This window comes from Danio aesculapii, chromosome 14 (assembly GCF_903798145.1).
Source record: "Danio aesculapii chromosome 14, fDanAes4.1, whole genome shotgun sequence".
NCBI lineage: Eukaryota > Metazoa > Chordata > Actinopteri > Cypriniformes > Danionidae > Danio > Danio aesculapii.
Window position 1 is genome coordinate 54,230,197 of NC_079448.1, and position 20,174 is coordinate 54,250,370.

The 20,174-nt window shown below is 21.1% G+C and overlaps 1 protein-coding gene across 1 annotated transcript in view; it reads right to left on the minus strand.

The window, feature by feature from the left end:
- Nucleotides 1–1,207: 1,207 nt before the first annotated feature.
- The window catches only part of unc5a (unc-5 netrin receptor A), a 480,707-nt gene continuing 461,740 nt past the window's right edge, over nt 1,208–20,174 (minus strand). The window contains exons 14-15 of the mRNA XM_056471872.1: nt 1,405–1,583; nt 1,208–1,211 (exon numbers count right to left, since the gene is read on the minus strand). Of these exons, the coding sequence (XP_056327847.1) occupies nt 1,208–1,211; nt 1,405–1,583 (183 nt within the window). The remainder of the gene's footprint in view (nt 1,212–1,404; nt 1,584–20,174) is intronic.

Below are 20,174 nucleotides of genomic sequence, written 5' to 3' on the forward strand. Positions count from 1 at the left end.
AAAAAATTATAATAATAAATAAAAAATTAAATTAGTAAAAAAAGAAAAAAAACAATAAATTATAATAAAAAAATAAAATAATAATAATAAATAAAAAATTAAAATAGTAAAAAAAAACAATAATAAAATTATAATAAAAAATAAAATAATAATAATAATAATAAAAAATTAAAATAGTAAAAAAAAAAACAATAATGAAATTATAATAAAAAATAAAATAATAATAATAAATAAAAATTAAAATAGTAAAAAAAACAATAATGAAAGTATAATAAAAAAATAAAATAATAATAATAAATAAAAAATTTAAATAGTAAAAAAAAACAATAATGAAAGTATAATAAAAAAAATAAAATAATAATAATAAATAAAAAATTAAAATAGTAAAAAAAAACAATAATGAAAGTATAATAAAAAAATAAAATAATAATAATAAATAAAAAATTAAAATAGTAAAAAAAAAACAATAATGAAATTAAAATAAAAAATAAAATAATAATAATATATAAAAAATTAAAATAGTAAAAAAAAAAAAAGAAAATAGACAATAGATCGTAAATAATAGTAAATAAATAAATAAAAGGTATTGCCATCATAATTACTTTAAGGGGAATGAACTTATACATCAAGTTACATTGTGTTGCATTGTAGTTACATCAAATTACGGTGACAGTAGGTTAAGCAACTTTTAAATATGTCATAATACTTTTCCACCTCTTCAGAAAAATATCCGTCTTCCTTGGTAGACATGCAGTCATTTTTTCCATTATATAGACCTGTTTAAGTCTCTGAATCCTCTGAGCTACCTTTGGAGACCTTTCTTCCATCCAGTGTCCTGTTATCATTTTTTTTAGCAACCAGTAATAATATCCTTAGGATAAATCTTGTGTCTTCGTTATACATTTCTTTGGACAGTGCTCCCAGTAAGCACATAACTGGATCGAGAGGTATTTCTATATCTAGTATCTTATCTATTTCTTTTTTAACATTTTTCCAAAATTCTTGAATCTTAGGACAGTCCCAAAAAATGTGGGTATGGTGTCCAATTTCACCACATTTTCTCCAACACAAAGCTACAGATGGTGCTTTTACATATGTAGATATTACATAAGGAGTATTAAAGTACCTCATTTTACTTTCTACATTTTTAAAGTGATACAAAGCTTAACTTAATGGAGATTGAGATGAGTAGACTAGTTCAGTTGATTTAACTAAAATAACAGAAACATTTTCACAGTGCAGAGTAAAAAATGTATATGATTGACTAACTGATTTAATTATTTAATTTAATAAATAATAGATGATTTAATTAATTGAAGCATCTAAACATCATTTAATTTTATTTTACAGTTTTTTTCTTTAATAAATAAATGAATGAAAGTGTAACAAGTATTATTGCAGTACCTGTCCAGCTTCAGTCTCTGGGCCAGTAGTCTCCAGTCGGCTCCGTTTGGGCAGGGGGCGTCAAGACTGCTGCAGATCTTCTGCCGGATCAGGTAGGGGATCTGGAAAGCGCTCGGGCCGGCCAGTGCAGGGCTGCAGTTCTCCAGCAGCAGGAAGTCTGAGTCCAGAGGTCTGATGTCCTGAAACATCATCACACAACAACATCTCAACATCTGATGATCTGATCTGTAAATTAGCAAGTGTTTATGGGTAAAAGAAGGAACCCTTTATAACAGTGGTGGGGAAAATGTGGCTCTTCGACCAAAAATACGTGGCTCTCCAGCTGTCTCACTTTAATAATATTTTACAGTTTAAAAAGTATAAGGATCACTAGAAATCAGTTTCCTATTGAAAATACAATTACAATTTTTATATTTCGACCAATGTACGTGTGCGGTGCTGTAGATAAAACTGAATCGTGACACTAATGAAGGGCAAATGCTAGTGCATGCTCACCATAAAAATAGAAGCTGTTTTGCCCTTTATTTCCTCAATGACAGTAAAATATTAATTTTGTTCTTCAAAACTAGCCAAAATTAATATAACAATAATATATGTTCTTCAAAACTAGCCAAAATTAATGTAACATTAATATATGTTCTTTAAAACTAGCCAAAATTAATATAACATTAATATATGTTCTTTAAAACTAGCCAAAATTAATATAACATTAATATATGTTCTTCAAAACTAGCCAAAATTAATATAACAATATGTTCTTTAAAACTAGCCAAAATTAATGTAACATTAATATATGTTCTTTAAAACTAGCCAAAATTAATATAACATTAATATATGTTCTTTAAAACTAGCCAAAATTAATATAACAATATGTTCTTTAAAACTAGCCAAAATTAATGTAACATTAATATATGTTCTTCAAAACTAGCCAAAATTAATGTAACATTAATATATGTTCTTCAAAACTAGCCAAAATTAATGTAACATTAATATATGTTCTTCAAAACTAGCCAAAATTAATGTAACATTAATATATGTTCTTTAAAACTAGCCAAAATTAATATAACATTAATATATGTTCTTCAAAACTAGCCAAAATTAATATAACAATATGTTCTTTAAAACTAGCCAAAATTAATGTAACATTAATATATGTTCTTTAAAACTAGCCAAAATTAATATAACAATAATATATGTTCTTCAAAACTAGCCAAAATTAATATAACAATATGTTCTTTAAAACTAGCCAAAATTAATATAACAATAATATATGTTCTTTAAAACTAGCCAAAATTAATATAACATTAATATATGTTCTTCAAAACTAGCCAAAATTAATATAACATTAATATATGTTCTTTAAAACTAGCCAAAATTAATATAACATTAATATATGTTCTTCAAAACTAGCCAAAATTAATATAACAATATGTTCTTCAAAACTAGCCAAAATTAATATAACATTAATATATGTTCTTTAAAACTAGCCAAAATTAATGTAACATTAATATATGTTCTTCAAAACTAGCCAAAATTAATATAACATTAATATATGTTCTTCAAAACTAGCCAAAATTAATATAACAATAATATATGTTCTTTAAAACTAGCCAAAATTAATGTAACATTAATATATGTTCTTCAAAACTAGCCAAAATTAATATAACATTAATATATGTTCTTCAAAACTAGCCAAAATTAATATAACATTAATATATGTTCTTTAAAACTAGCCAAAATTAATGTAACATTAATATATGTTCTTTAAAACTAGCCAAAATTAATATAACATTAATATATGTTCTTTAAAACTAGCCAAAATTAATATAACAATATGTTCTTTAAAACTAGCCAAAATTAATGTAACATTAATATATGTTCTTCAAAACTAGCCAAAATTAATATAACATTAATATATGTTCTTTAAAACTAGCCAAAATTAATATAACAATATGTTCTTTAAAACTAGCCAAAATTAATATAACAATAATATATGTTCTTCAAAACTAGCCAAAATTAATATAACAATATGTTCTTTAAAACTAGCCAAAATTAATATAACAATAATATATGTTCTTTAAAACTAGCCAAAATTAATGTAACATTAATATATGTTCTTCAAAACTAGCCAAAATTAATGTAACATTAATATATGTTCTTTAAAACTAGCCAAAATTAATATAACAATAATATATGTTCTTCAAAACTAGCCAAAATTAATATAACATTAATATATGTTCTTCAAAACTAGCCAAAATTAATATAACATTAATATATGTTCTTTAAAACTAGCCAAAATTAATATAACAATATGTTCTTTAAAACTAGCCAAAATTAATATAACAATAATATATGTTCTTTAAAACTAGCCAAAATTAATGTAACATTAATATATGTTCTTTAAAACTAGCCAAAATTAATGTAACATTAATATATGTTCTTCAAAACTAGCCAAAATTAATGTAACATTAATATATGTTCTTCAAAACTAGCCAAAATTAATGTAACATTAATATATGTTCTTTAAAACTAGCCAAAATTAATATAACAATATGTTCTTTAAAACTAGCCAAAATTAATGTAACATTAATATATGTTCTTTAAAACTAGCCAAAATTAATATAACATTAATATATGTTCTTTAAAACTAGCCAAAATTAATATAACATTAATATATGTTCTTTAAAACTAGCCAAAATTAATATAACATTAATATATGTTCTTTAAAACTAGCCAAAATTAATATAACATTAATATATGTTTTTTAAAACTAGCCAAAATTAATATAACATTAATATATGTTCTTTAAAACTAGCCAAAATTAATATAACATTAATATATGTTCTTTAAAACTAGCCAAAATTAATATAATATTAATATATGTTCTTTAAAACTAGCCAAAATTAATGTAACATTAATATATGTTCTTTAAAACTAGCCAAAATTAATATAACATTAATATATGTTCTTTAAAACTAGCCAAAATTAATATAACATTAATATATGTTCTTTAAAACTAGCCAAAATTAATATAACAATATGTTCTTTAAAACTAGCCAAAATTAATATAACATTAATATATGTTCTTCAAAACTAGCCAAAATTAATATAACATTAATATATGTTCTTTAAAACTAGCCAAAATTAATATAACATTAATATATGTTCTTCAAAACTAGCCAAAATTAATATAACATTAATATATGTTCTTCAAAACTAGCCAAAATTAATATAACATTAATATATGTTCTTCAAAACTAGCCAAAATTAATATAACATTAATATATGTTCTTCAAAACTAGCCAAAATTAATATAACATTAATATATGTTCTTTAAAACTAGCCAAAATTAATATAACATTAATATATGTTCTTCAAAACTAGCCAAAATTAATATAACATTAATATATGTTCTTCAAAACTAGCCAAAATTAATATAACATTAATATATGTTCTTTAAAACTAGCCAAAATTAATGTAACAATATATGTTCTTTAAAACTAGCCAAAATTAATGTAACAATATATGTTCTTTAAAACTAGCCAAAATTAATGTAACATTAATATATGTTCTTTAAAACTAGCCAAAATTAATGTAACATTAATATATGTTCTTTAAAACTAGCCAAAATTAATATAACATTAATATATGTTCTTTAAAACTAGCCAAAATTAATATAACATTAATATATGTTCTTTAAAACTAGCCAAAATTAATATAACATTAATATATGTTCTTTAAAACTAGCCAAAAGTAATATAACATTAATATATGTTCTTTAAAACTAGCCAAAATTAATATAACATTAATATATGTTCTTTAAAACTAGCCAAAATTAATATAACAATATGTTCTTTAAAACTAGCCAAAATTAATATAACATTAATATATGTTCTTTAAAACTAGCCAAAATTAATATAACATTAATATATGTTCTTTAAAACTAGCCAAAATTAATATAACATTAATATATGTTCTTCAAAACTAGCCAAAATTAATATAACAATATGTTCTTTAAAACTAGCCAAAATTAATGTAACATTAATATATGTTCTTCAAAACTAGCCAAAATTAATATAACATTAATATATGTTCTTCAAAACTAGCCAAAATTAATGTAACATTAATATATGTTCTTCAAAACTAGCCAAAATTAATGTAACATTAATATATGTTCTTCAAAACTAGCCAAAATTAATATAACATTAATATATGTTCTTCAAAACTAGCCAAAATTAATATAACATTAATATATGTTCTTCAAAACTAGCCAAAATTAATATAACAATATGTTCTTTAAAACTAGCCAAAATTAATGTAACATTAATATATGTTCTTTAAAACTAGCCAAAATTAATATAACATTAATATATGTTCTTCAAAACTAGCCAAAATTAATATAACATTAATATATGTTCTTTAAAACTAGCCAAAATTAATATAACAATATGTTCTTTAAAACTAGCCAAAATTAATATAACATTAATATATGTTCTTTAAAACTAGCCAAAATTAATGTAACAATAATATATGTTCTTTAAAACTAGCCAAAATTAATATAACAATATGTTCTTTAAAACTAGCCAAAATTAATATAACATTAATATATGTTCTTCAAAACTAGCCAAAATTAATATAACATTAATATATGTTCTTTAAAACTAGCCAAAATTAATATAACAATATGTTCTTTAAAACTAGCCAAAATTAATATAACATTAATATATGTTCTTTAAAACTAGCCAAAATTAATGTAACATTAATATATGTTCTTCAAAACTAGCCAAAATTAATATAACATTAATATATGTTCTTCAAAACTAGCCAAAATTAATGTAACATTAATATATGTTCTTTAAAACTAGCCAAAATTAATATAACATTAATATATGTTCTTCAAAACTAGCCAAAATTAATGTAACATTAATATATGTTCTTTAAAACTAGCCAAAATTAATGTAACATTAATATATGTTCTTTAAAACTAGCCAAAATTAATGTAACATTAATATATGTTCTTTAAAACTAGCCAAAATTAATATAACATTAATATATGTTCTTTAAAACTAGCCAAAATTAATATAACAATAATATATGTTCTTTAAAACTAGCCAAAATTAATATAACATTAATATATGTTCTTTAAAACTAGCCAAAATTAATATAACAATAATATATGTTCTTTAAAACTAGCCAAAATTAATATAACATTAATATATGTTCTTTAAAACTAGCCAAAATTAATATAACATTAATATATGTTCTTCAAAACTAGCCAAAATTAATGTAACAATATATGTTCTTTAAAACTAGCCAAAATTAATATAACAATATGTTCTTTAAAACTAGCCAAAATTAATGTAACATTAATATATGTTCTTTAAAACTAGCCAAAATTAATGTAACATTAATATATGTTCTTTAAAACTAGCCAAAATTAATATAACATTAATATATGTTCTTTAAAACTAGCCAAAATTAATATAACAATAATATATGTTCTTTAAAACTAGCCAAAATTAATATAACATTAATATATGTTCTTCAAAACTAGCCAAAATTAATATAACAATAATATATGTTCTTTAAAACTAGCCAAAATTAATATAACAATATGTTCTTTAAAACTAGCCAAAATTAATGTAACAATAATATATGTTCTTTAAAACTAGCCAAAATTAATATAACATTAATATATGTTCTTTAAAACTAGCCAAAATTAATATAACAATAATATATGTTCTTTAAAACTAGCCAAAATTAATGTAACAATATATGTTCTTTAAAACTAGCCAAAATTAATATAACAATATGTTCTTTAAAACTAGCCAAAATTAATATAACATTAATATATGTTCTTTAAAACTAGCCAAAATTAATATAACAATAATATATGTTCTTTAAAACTAGCCAAAATTAATGTAACAATATATGTTCTTTAAAACTAGCCAAAATTAATATAACAATATGTTCTTCAAAACTAGCCAAAATTAATGTAACATTAATATATGTTCTTTAAAACTAGCCAAAATTAATATAACATTAATATATGTTCTTTAAAACTAGCCAAAATTAATATAACATTAATATATGTTCTTTAAAACTAGCCAAAATTAATATAACATTAATATATGTTCTTTAAAACTAGCCAAAATTAATATAACATTAATATATGTTCTTCAAAACTAGCCAAAATTAATATAACATTAATATATGTTCTTTAAAACTAGCCAAAATTAATATAACATTAATATATGTTCTTCAAAACTAGCCAAAATTAATATAACATTAATATATGTTCTTTAAAACTAGCCAAAATTAATATAACAATATGTTCTTTAAAACTAGCCAAAATTAATGTAACATTAATATATGTTCTTTAAAACTAGCCAAAATTAATATAACATTAATATATGTTCTTCAAAACTAGCCAAAATTAATATAACAATATGTTCTTTAAAACTAGCCAAAATTAATATAACATTAATATATGTTCTTCAAAACTAGCCAAAATTAATATAACAATATGTTCTTTAAAACTAGCCAAAATTAATATAACATTAATATATGTTCTTCAAAACTAGCCAAAATTAATATAACAATATGTTCTTTAAAACTAGCCAAAATTAATGTAACATTAATATATGTTCTTCAAAACTAGCCAAAATTAATGTAACATTAATATATGTTCTTCAAAACTAGCCAAAATTAATGTAACATTAATATATGTTCTTTAAAACTAGCCAAAATTAATATAACAATAATATATGTTCTTCAAAACTAGCCAAAATTAATATAACAATAATATATGTTCTTTAAAACTAGCCAAAATTAATGTAACATTAATATATGTTCTTCAAAACTAGCCAAAATTAATGTAACATTAATATATGTTCTTTAAAACTAGCCAAAATTAATGTAACATTAATATATGTTCTTTAAAACTAGCCAAAATTAATGTAACATTAATATATGTTCTTTAAAACTAGCCAAAATTAATATAACATTAATATATGTTCTTTAAAACTAGCCAAAATTAATATAACAATAATATATGTTCTTTAAAACTAGCCAAAATTAATATAACATTAATATATGTTCTTTAAAACTAGCCAAAATTAATATAACAATAATATATGTTCTTTAAAACTAGCCAAAATTAATGTAACAATATATGTTCTTTAAAACTAGCCAAAATTAATATAACAATATGTTCTTTAAAACTAGCCAAAATTAATGTAACATTAATATATGTTCTTTAAAACTAGCCAAAATTAATGTAACATTAATATATGTTCTTTAAAACTAGCCAAAATTAATATAACATTAATATATGTTCTTCAAAACTAGCCAAAATTAATATAACATTAATATATGTTCTTTAAAACTAGCCAAAATTAATATAACAATAATATATGTTCTTTAAAACTAGCCAAAATTAATATAACAATAATATATGTTCTTTAAAACTAGCCAAAATTAATATAACATTAATATATGTTCTTTAAAACTAGCCAAAATTAATATAACATTAATATATGTTTTTTAAAACTAGCCAAAATTAATATAACATTAATATATGTTCTTTAAAACTAGCCAAAATTAATATAACATTAATATATGTTCTTTAAAACTAGCCAAAATTAATATAATATTAATATATGTTCTTTAAAACTAGCCAAAATTAATGTAACATTAATATATGTTCTTTAAAACTAGCCAAAATTAATATAACATTAATATATGTTCTTTAAAACTAGCCAAAATTAATATAACATTAATATATGTTCTTTAAAACTAGCCAAAATTAATATAACAATATGTTCTTTAAAACTAGCCAAAATTAATATAACATTAATATATGTTCTTTAAAACTAGCCAAAATTAATATAACATTAATATATGTTCTTTAAAACTAGCCAAAATTAATATAACAATATGTTCTTTAAAACTAGCCAAAATTAATATAACAATATGTTCTTCAAAACTAGCCAAAATTAATATAACATTAATATATGTTCTTTAAAACTAGCCAAAATTAATATAACATTAATATATGTTCTTCAAAACTAGCCAAAATTAATATAACATTAATATATGTTCTTCAAAACTAGCCAAAATTAATATAACATTAATATATGTTCTTCAAAACTAGCCAAAATTAATATAACATTAATATATGTTCTTCAAAACTAGCCAAAATTAATATAACATTAATATATGTTCTTTAAAACTAGCCAAAATTAATATAACATTAATATATGTTCTTCAAAACTAGCCAAAATTAATATAACATTAATATATGTTCTTCAAAACTAGCCAAAATTAATATAACATTAATATATGTTCTTTAAAACTAGCCAAAATTAATGTAACAATATATGTTCTTTAAAACTAGCCAAAATTAATGTAACAATATATGTTCTTTAAAACTAGCCAAAATTAATGTAACATTAATATATGTTCTTTAAAACTAGCCAAAATTAATGTAACATTAATATATGTTCTTTAAAACTAGCCAAAATTAATATAACATTAATATATGTTCTTTAAAACTAGCCAAAATTAATATAACATTAATATATGTTCTTTAAAACTAGCCAAAATTAATATAACATTAATATATGTTCTTTAAAACTAGCCAAAAGTAATATAACATTAATATATGTTCTTTAAAACTAGCCAAAATTAATATAACATTAATATATGTTCTTTAAAACTAGCCAAAATTAATATAACAATATGTTCTTTAAAACTAGCCAAAATTAATATAACATTAATATATGTTCTTTAAAACTAGCCAAAATTAATATAACATTAATATATGTTCTTTAAAACTAGCCAAAATTAATATAACATTAATATATGTTCTTCAAAACTAGCCAAAATTAATATAACAATATGTTCTTTAAAACTAGCCAAAATTAATGTAACATTAATATATGTTCTTCAAAACTAGCCAAAATTAATATAACATTAATATATGTTCTTCAAAACTAGCCAAAATTAATGTAACATTAATATATGTTCTTCAAAACTAGCCAAAATTAATGTAACATTAATATATGTTCTTCAAAACTAGCCAAAATTAATATAACATTAATATATGTTCTTTAAAACTAGCCAAAATTAATATAACATTAATATATGTTCTTCAAAACTAGCCAAAATTAATATAACAATATGTTCTTTAAAACTAGCCAAAATTAATGTAACATTAATATATGTTCTTTAAAACTAGCCAAAATTAATATAACATTAATATATGTTCTTCAAAACTAGCCAAAATTAATATAACAATATGTTCTTTAAAACTAGCCAAAATTAATGTAACATTAATATATGTTCTTCAAAACTAGCCAAAATTAATATAACATTAATATATGTTCTTCAAAACTAGCCAAAATTAATGTAACATTAATATATGTTCTTTAAAACTAGCCAAAATTAATATAACATTAATATATGTTCTTCAAAACTAGCCAAAATTAATGTAACATTAATATATGTTCTTTAAAACTAGCCAAAATTAATGTAACATTAATATATGTTCTTTAAAACTAGCCAAAATTAATGTAACATTAATATATGTTCTTTAAAACTAGCCAAAATTAATATAACATTAATATATGTTCTTTAAAACTAGCCAAAATTAATATAACAATAATATATGTTCTTTAAAACTAGCCAAAATTAATATAACATTAATATATGTTCTTTAAAACTAGCCAAAATTAATATAACAATAATATATGTTCTTTAAAACTAGCCAAAATTAATATAACATTAATATATGTTCTTTAAAACTAGCCAAAATTAATATAACATTAATATATGTTCTTCAAAACTAGCCAAAATTAATGTAACAATATATGTTCTTTAAAACTAGCCAAAATTAATATAACAATATGTTCTTTAAAACTAGCCAAAATTAATGTAACATTAATATATGTTCTTTAAAACTAGCCAAAATTAATGTAACATTAATATATGTTCTTTAAAACTAGCCAAAATTAATATAACATTAATATATGTTCTTTAAAACTAGCCAAAATTAATATAACAATAATATATGTTCTTTAAAACTAGCCAAAATTAATATAACATTAATATATGTTCTTCAAAACTAGCCAAAATTAATATAACAATAATATATGTTCTTTAAAACTAGCCAAAATTAATATAACAATATGTTCTTTAAAACTAGCCAAAATTAATGTAACAATAATATATGTTCTTTAAAACTAGCCAAAATTAATATAACATTAATATATGTTCTTTAAAACTAGCCAAAATTAATATAACAATAATATATGTTCTTTAAAACTAGCCAAAATTAATGTAACAATATATGTTCTTTAAAACTAGCCAAAATTAATATAACAATATGTTCTTTAAAACTAGCCAAAATTAATATAACATTAATATATGTTCTTTAAAACTAGCCAAAATTAATATAACAATAATATATGTTCTTTAAAACTAGCCAAAATTAATGTAACAATATATGTTCTTTAAAACTAGCCAAAATTAATATAACAATATGTTCTTCAAAACTAGCCAAAATTAATGTAACATTAATATATGTTCTTTAAAACTAGCCAAAATTAATATAACATTAATATATGTTCTTTAAAACTAGCCAAAATTAATATAACATTAATATATGTTCTTTAAAACTAGCCAAAATTAATATAACATTAATATATGTTCTTTAAAACTAGCCAAAATTAATATAACATTAATATATGTTCTTCAAAACTAGCCAAAATTAATATAACATTAATATATGTTCTTTAAAACTAGCCAAAATTAATATAACATTAATATATGTTCTTCAAAACTAGCCAAAATTAATATAACATTAATATATGTTCTTTAAAACTAGCCAAAATTAATATAACAATATGTTCTTTAAAACTAGCCAAAATTAATGTAACATTAATATATGTTCTTTAAAACTAGCCAAAATTAATATAACATTAATATATGTTCTTCAAAACTAGCCAAAATTAATATAACAATATGTTCTTTAAAACTAGCCAAAATTAATATAACATTAATATATGTTCTTCAAAACTAGCCAAAATTAATATAACAATATGTTCTTTAAAACTAGCCAAAATTAATATAACATTAATATATGTTCTTCAAAACTAGCCAAAATTAATGTAACATTAATATATGTTCTTCAAAACTAGCCAAAATTAATGTAACATTAATATATGTTCTTCAAAACTAGCCAAAATTAATGTAACATTAATATATGTTCTTTAAAACTAGCCAAAATTAATATAACAATAATATATGTTCTTCAAAACTAGCCAAAATTAATATAACAATAATATATGTTCTTTAAAACTAGCCAAAATTAATGTAACATTAATATATGTTCTTCAAAACTAGCCAAAATTAATGTAACATTAATATATGTTCTTTAAAACTAGCCAAAATTAATGTAACATTAATATATGTTCTTTAAAACTAGCCAAAATTAATGTAACATTAATATATGTTCTTTAAAACTAGCCAAAATTAATATAACATTAATATATGTTCTTTAAAACTAGCCAAAATTAATATAACAATAATATATGTTCTTTAAAACTAGCCAAAATTAATATAACATTAATATATGTTCTTTAAAACTAGCCAAAATTAATATAACAATAATATATGTTCTTTAAAACTAGCCAAAATTAATGTAACAATATATGTTCTTTAAAACTAGCCAAAATTAATATAACAATATGTTCTTTAAAACTAGCCAAAATTAATGTAACATTAATATATGTTCTTTAAAACTAGCCAAAATTAATGTAACATTAATATATGTTCTTTAAAACTAGCCAAAATTAATATAACATTAATATATGTTCTTCAAAACTAGCCAAAATTAATATAACATTAATATATGTTCTTTAAAACTAGCCAAAATTAATATAACAATAATATATGTTCTTTAAAACTAGCCAAAATTAATATAACATTAATATATGTTCTTTAAAACTAGCCAAAATTAATATAACATTAATATATGTTCTTTAAAACTAGCCAAAATTAATGTAACAATATGTTCTTTAAAACTAGCCAAAATTAATATAACAATAATATATGTTCTTTAAAACTAGCCAAAATTAATATAACAATAATATATGTTCTTTAAAACTAGCCAAAATTAATGTAACAATATATGTTCTTTAAAACTAGCCAAAATTAATATAACAATATGTTCTTTAAAACTAGCCAAAATTAATATAACATTAATATATGTTCTTTAAAACTAGCCAAAATTAATATAACATTAATATATGTTCTTTAAAACTAGCCAAAATTAATATAACATTAATATATGTTCTTTAAAACTAGCCAAAATTAATATAACATTAATATATGTTCTTTAAAACTAGCCAAAATTAATATAACATTAATATATGTTCTTTAAAACTAGCCAAAATTAATGTAACATTAATATATGTTCTTCAAAACTAGCCAAAATTAATATAACATTAATATATGTTCTTTAAAACTAGCCAAAATTAATATAACATTAATATATGTTCTTTAAAACTAGCCAAAATTAATATAACATTAATATATGTTCTTCAAAACTAGCCAAAATTAATATAACAATATGTTCTTTAAAACTAGCCAAAATTAATGTAACATTAATATATGTTCTTCAAAACTAGCCAAAATTAATATAACATTAATATATGTTCTTCAAAACTAGCCAAAATTAATATAACAATATGTTCTTTAAAACTAGCCAAAATTAATGTAACATTAATATATGTTCTTCAAAACTAGCCAAAATTAATATAACAATATGTTCTTTAAAACTAGCCAAAATTAATGTAACATTAATATATGTTCTTTAAAACTAGCCAAAATTAATATAACATTAATATATGTTCTTTAAAACTAGCCAAAATTAATGTAACATTAATATATGTTCTTTAAAACTAGCCAAAATTAATGTAACATTAATATATGTTCTTCAAAACTAGCCAAAATTAATGTAACATTAATATATGTTCTTTAAAACTAGCCAAAATTAATGTAACATTAATATATGTTCTTTAAAACTAGCCAAAATTAATATAACATTAATATATGTTCTTTAAAACTAGCCAAAATTAATATAACATTAATATATGTTCTTCAAAACTAGCCAAAATTAATATAACAATATGTTCTTTAAAACTAGCCAAAATTAATGTAACATTAATATATGTTCTTTAAAACTAGCCAAAATTAATATAACATTAATATATGTTCTTTAAAACTAGCCAAAATTAATATAACATTAATATATGTTCTTTAAAACTAGCCAAAATTAATATAACATTAATATATGTTCTTCAAAACTAGCCAAAATTAATATAACATTAATATATGTTCTTTAAAACTAGCCAAAATTAATATAACATTAATATATGTTCTTTAAAACTAGCCAAAATTAATATAACATTAATATATGTTCTTTAAAACTAGCCAAAATTAATATAACATTAATATATGTTCTTCAAAACTAGCCAAAATTAATATAACATTAATATATGTTCTTTAAAACTAGCCAAAATTAATATAACAATATGTTCTTTAAAACTAGCCAAAATTAATATAACATTAATATATGTTCTTCAAAACTAGCCAAAATTAATATAACATTAATATATGTTCTTCAAAACTAGCCAAAATTAATATAACATTAATATATGTTCTTCAAAACTAGCCAAAATTAATATAACATTAATATATGTTCTTCAAAACTAGCCAAAATTAATATAACAATATGTTCTTTAAAACTAGCCAAAATTAATGTAACATTAATATATGTTCTTTAAAACTAGCCAAAATTAATATAACATTAATATATGTTCTTCAAAACTAGCCAAAATTAATATAACAATATGTTCTTTAAAACTAGCCAACATTAATGTAACATTAATATATGTTCTTTAAAACTAGCCAAAATTAATATAACATTAATATATGTTCTTTAAAACTAGCCAAAATTAATATAACATTAATATATGTTCTTTAAAACTAGCCAAAATTAATATAACATTAATATATGTTCTTTAAAACTAGCCAAAATTAATATAACATTAATATATGTTCTTTAAAACTAGCCAAAATTAATATAACATTAATATATGTTCTTCAAAACTAGCCAAAATTAATATAACATTAATATATGTTCTTTAAAACTAGCCAAAATTAATATAACATTAATATATGTTCTTCAAAACTAGCCAAAATTAATATAACATTAATATATGTTCTTCAAAACTAGCCAAAATTAATATAACAATATGTTCTTTAAAACTAGCCAAAATTAATGTAACATTAATATATGTTCTTCAAAACTAGCCAAAATTAATATAACATTAATATATGTTCTTCAAAACTAGCCAAAATTAATATAACATTAATATATGTTCTTTAAAACTAGCCAAAATTAATATAACATTAATATATGTTCTTTAAAACTAGCCAAAAGTAATATAACATTAATATATGTTCTTTAAAACTAGCCAAAATTAATATAACATTAATATATGTTCTTTAAAACTAGCCAAAATTAATATAACAATAATATATGTTCTTTAAAACTAGCCAAAATTAATATAACATTAATATATGTTCTTCAAAACTAGCCAAAATTAATATAACAATATGTTCTTTAAAACTAGCCCAAATTAATGTAACATTAATATATGTTCTTTAAAACTAGCCAAAATTAATATAACATTAATATATGTTCTTCAAAACTAGCCAAAATTAATATAACATTAATATATGTTCTTCAAAACTAGCCAAAATTAATATAACATTAATATATGTTCTTTAAAACTAGCCAAAATTAATATAACATTAATATATGTTCTTCAAAACTAGCCAAAATTAATATAACATTAATATATGTTCTTTAAAACTAGCCAAAATTAATATAACATTAATATATGTTCTTTAAAACTAGCCAAAAGTAATATAACATTAATATATGTTCTTTAAAACTAGCCAAAATTAATATAACATTAATATATGTTCTTTAAAACTAGCCAAAATTAATATAACATTAATATATGTTCTTTAAAACTAGCCAAAATTAATATAACATTAATATATGTTCTTCAAAACTAGCCAAAATTAATATAACAATATGTTCTTTAAAACTAGCCCAAATTAATGTAACATTAATATATGTTCTTTAAAACTAGCCAAAATTAATATAACATTAATATATGTTCTTCAAAACTAGCCAAAATTAATATAACATTAATATATGTTCTTCAAAACTAGCCAAAATTAATATAACAATATGTTCTTTAAAACTAGCCAAAATTAATGTAACATTAATATATGTTCTTTAAAACTAGCCAAAATTAATATAACATTAATATATGTTCTTTAAAACTAGCCAAAATTAATATAACATTAATATATGTTCTTTAAAACTAGCCAAAATTAATATAACATTAATATATGTTCTTTAAAACTAGCCAAAATTAATATAACATTAATATATGTTCTTCAAAACTAGCCAAAATTAATATAACAATATGTTCTTTAAAACTAGCCAAAATTAATGTAACATTAATATATGTTCTTCAAAACTAGCCAAAATTAATATAACATTAATATATGTTCTTTAAAACTAGCCAAAATTAATATAACATTAATATATGTTCTTCAAAACTAGCCAAAATTAATATAACAATATGTTCTTTAAAACTAGCCAAAATTAATATAACATTAATATATGTTCTTCAAAACTAGCCAAAATTAATATAACAATAATATATGTTCTTCAAAACTAGCCAAAATTAATATAACATTAATATATGTTCTTCAAAACTAGCCAAAATTAATGTAACATTAATATATGTTCTTTAAAACTAGCCAAAATTAATATAACATTAATATATGTTCTTCAAAACTAGCCAAAATTAATGTAACATTAATATATGTTCTTTAAAACTAGCCAAAATTAATATAACATTAATATATGTTCTTTAAAACTAGCCAAAATTAATATAACATTAATATATGTTCTTCAAAACTAGCCAAAATTAATATAACATTAATATATGTTCTTTAAAACTAGCCAAAATTAATATAACAATATGTTCTTTAAAACTAGCCAAAATTAATATAACATTAATATATGTTCTTTAAAACTAGCCAAAATTAATATAACATTAATATATGTTCTTTAAAACTAGCCAAAATTAATATAACATTAATATATGTTCTTCAAAACTAGCCAAAATTAATATAACAATATGTTCTTTAAAACTAGCCCAAATGATGGTCGCACACTTTATTCTGAATTATTTGAAGTGTAATGTTTTATAGTAGTAAAATGTTTGTTTATTTTAAATTATGTTGCTTTTCAGAAAAGAAAAACGAGTTTATTTCCCAGAAATTTAATTAAATTGTCCTTTCTTCATTCATGGACTTGCTCAACACGTGATGCTTCATATTTGTTTATTTTTAGTTGTGCATCAGCATAAATAAAGGTTTTGTTTAAACCTGTATTATTTATAGCAGTACACTCTCAGAAATAAAGGTACAGGAGCTGTCACTGGGGCAGTACCTTTTCAAAAGGTACATATTTGTACCCAAAGAGTCCACAGTGGTACCTCAGAGGTACTTTTTAGGTACATTTGGGCACTAATATGCACCTTCGAGGTACCACTGTGGACTCTTTGGGTACAAATATGTACCTTTTGAAAAGGTACTGCCCCAGTGACAGCTCCTGTACCTTTATTTCTGAGAGTGTAGTATATATTGGGGTGCATATACTGCACGGGTATGTATACCCCAATGGCTCTTTACAAAAATGCATTTGCCAATAAATAAGATAAGGTTCCCGATCCCTGTTTCATAGGGAACTCACTGAAGCACCTTTGGAAAAACACTAGTGTGTTATTGAGTGTTATTTGCACAACTTTTGCTTTTAATGATTTGTTTATATGAATGCCAAATGTGAAATGGCACAAATAATACAAGACTATAATATAATGACTTTATGTTTTATTATACAGTACTGAAGCCAAATCTGGAGCTCATCTAACAAAAAACTGAAGATAACAGTCGAAACATTAGTACATGCAAATTTAGATGTCAGGGAAAATATTAAATAATAAAGATAAACTAAAAAATCTATACAATTTAGTTGTGTTGTAGCACTTTTTTTTGTTGTTGTTGCAATATTTTATTTGAATTTAATTAAAAAATTAGTAGGCCAAATTTATGTCAGGGAAAAATATTAAATAAAAATAAAAAAGAGCAAAAATCAAGAGAAATAAAAACAGATTTGTTGAGATCTTGTAGTTTGTAATATTTCACATTAATTCAAATGTATTATCTCTCTATTTCTAAAGATGTTTGGTGACTAATATATTATTTTAATAAATATATCTGTTTAGTTCATGCACTGTAAATACTTCTATGATAAATTAGTCCTGTTTTTAGGTCATTGTAACTTACTAAACTATCACTGTAAAAAGTGATTAGTTATTTAAAGTAAGTAAACCAAGCGAGGTAAAAGAAACAAGTTGACTTTACATAAATAATGTAAGTAAACCCATTGTAACTTGACAGATTTTTAATATTATGCAAATTGTACTCTTTTTTTTATTTATTTATCTTTATTAGCCGTCGGTTATTTTGATACATCAGCATACAAATAGTGTCTCGGTCATACAGTGGAGGTAAAAAATATTAAAGGGGGAAATATACAAACAGGTTAACATGGTAATACAGTCAAGCTAGGAGCAAAATATATATATACCACAGAATAGAAAATCAGGAGAAATGATTGATGTAATGTCAAAAAGGTGTCCATAGCTGCCAGAAGTCATCTGACTTTTGATGTATATCATAGGTGAGTTTCTCAAGTGGAAATAACACACACTTGAGACAACCACATTTTAAAGGAGGGTACCTGAGGAGATGACCACAATAAAAGTATACATTTCTTTGCCAGATAGAGCAAAATTAAAAACAAATGTTTGGTGTGGGAGTCCAACACATTTTCTACTCCGCCATAGACACTGTACTCATTTTTAAAAATAAAATTAGACTAATCACTTTTTCCTAAATCACTTTATTATATTTGTTTTTTCCAGCTTTTCTGTATCCTGCAAAATGACATTCATTCATTCATTTTTTATTCGGCTTAGTGCCTTTATTAATCTGGGGTCGCCACAGTGGAATGAACCGCCAGCAAAATGACAGTAACAAAAGAAATCTGCTTCTCCAGACTCCAGCGTGTCTTCTAAATCCAATACAGGCTATAATTGTAGATGTTATAGCCTCAACGAAGCACCAAATATGTCATTGTTATAATTACAGTAATTATTTGAAAACAGATGTGCTAAAATACTCTGACACTGTAAAAAAGAATTAGCTGACTCTAAAAAAGCGAGTACAATAAGCATAATTATAAAAATTAAGTCAGCTTAACAGTTCCACGTTTACTTAATTGTAAAGTGAACATGTTGCTTTTAAGGCAACTGGTTTCCATGCTTTAAGTAACTAATCACTTCCTACAGTTTAATCATAATTTAACTTGATTTTATAAGTTACACAAGCTGTTTAAGTCAGTTTAACATAATATAAGTTCAATGGACTCAATAAGGTTAACATGATTCAGCTTAAAAATAAGACAACTAGGATGTTTTTACGGTGTATGCACCAAAATATATTGACTACAGTCACTGAGAAATGAATAGGGTGTACTCATTTATGCT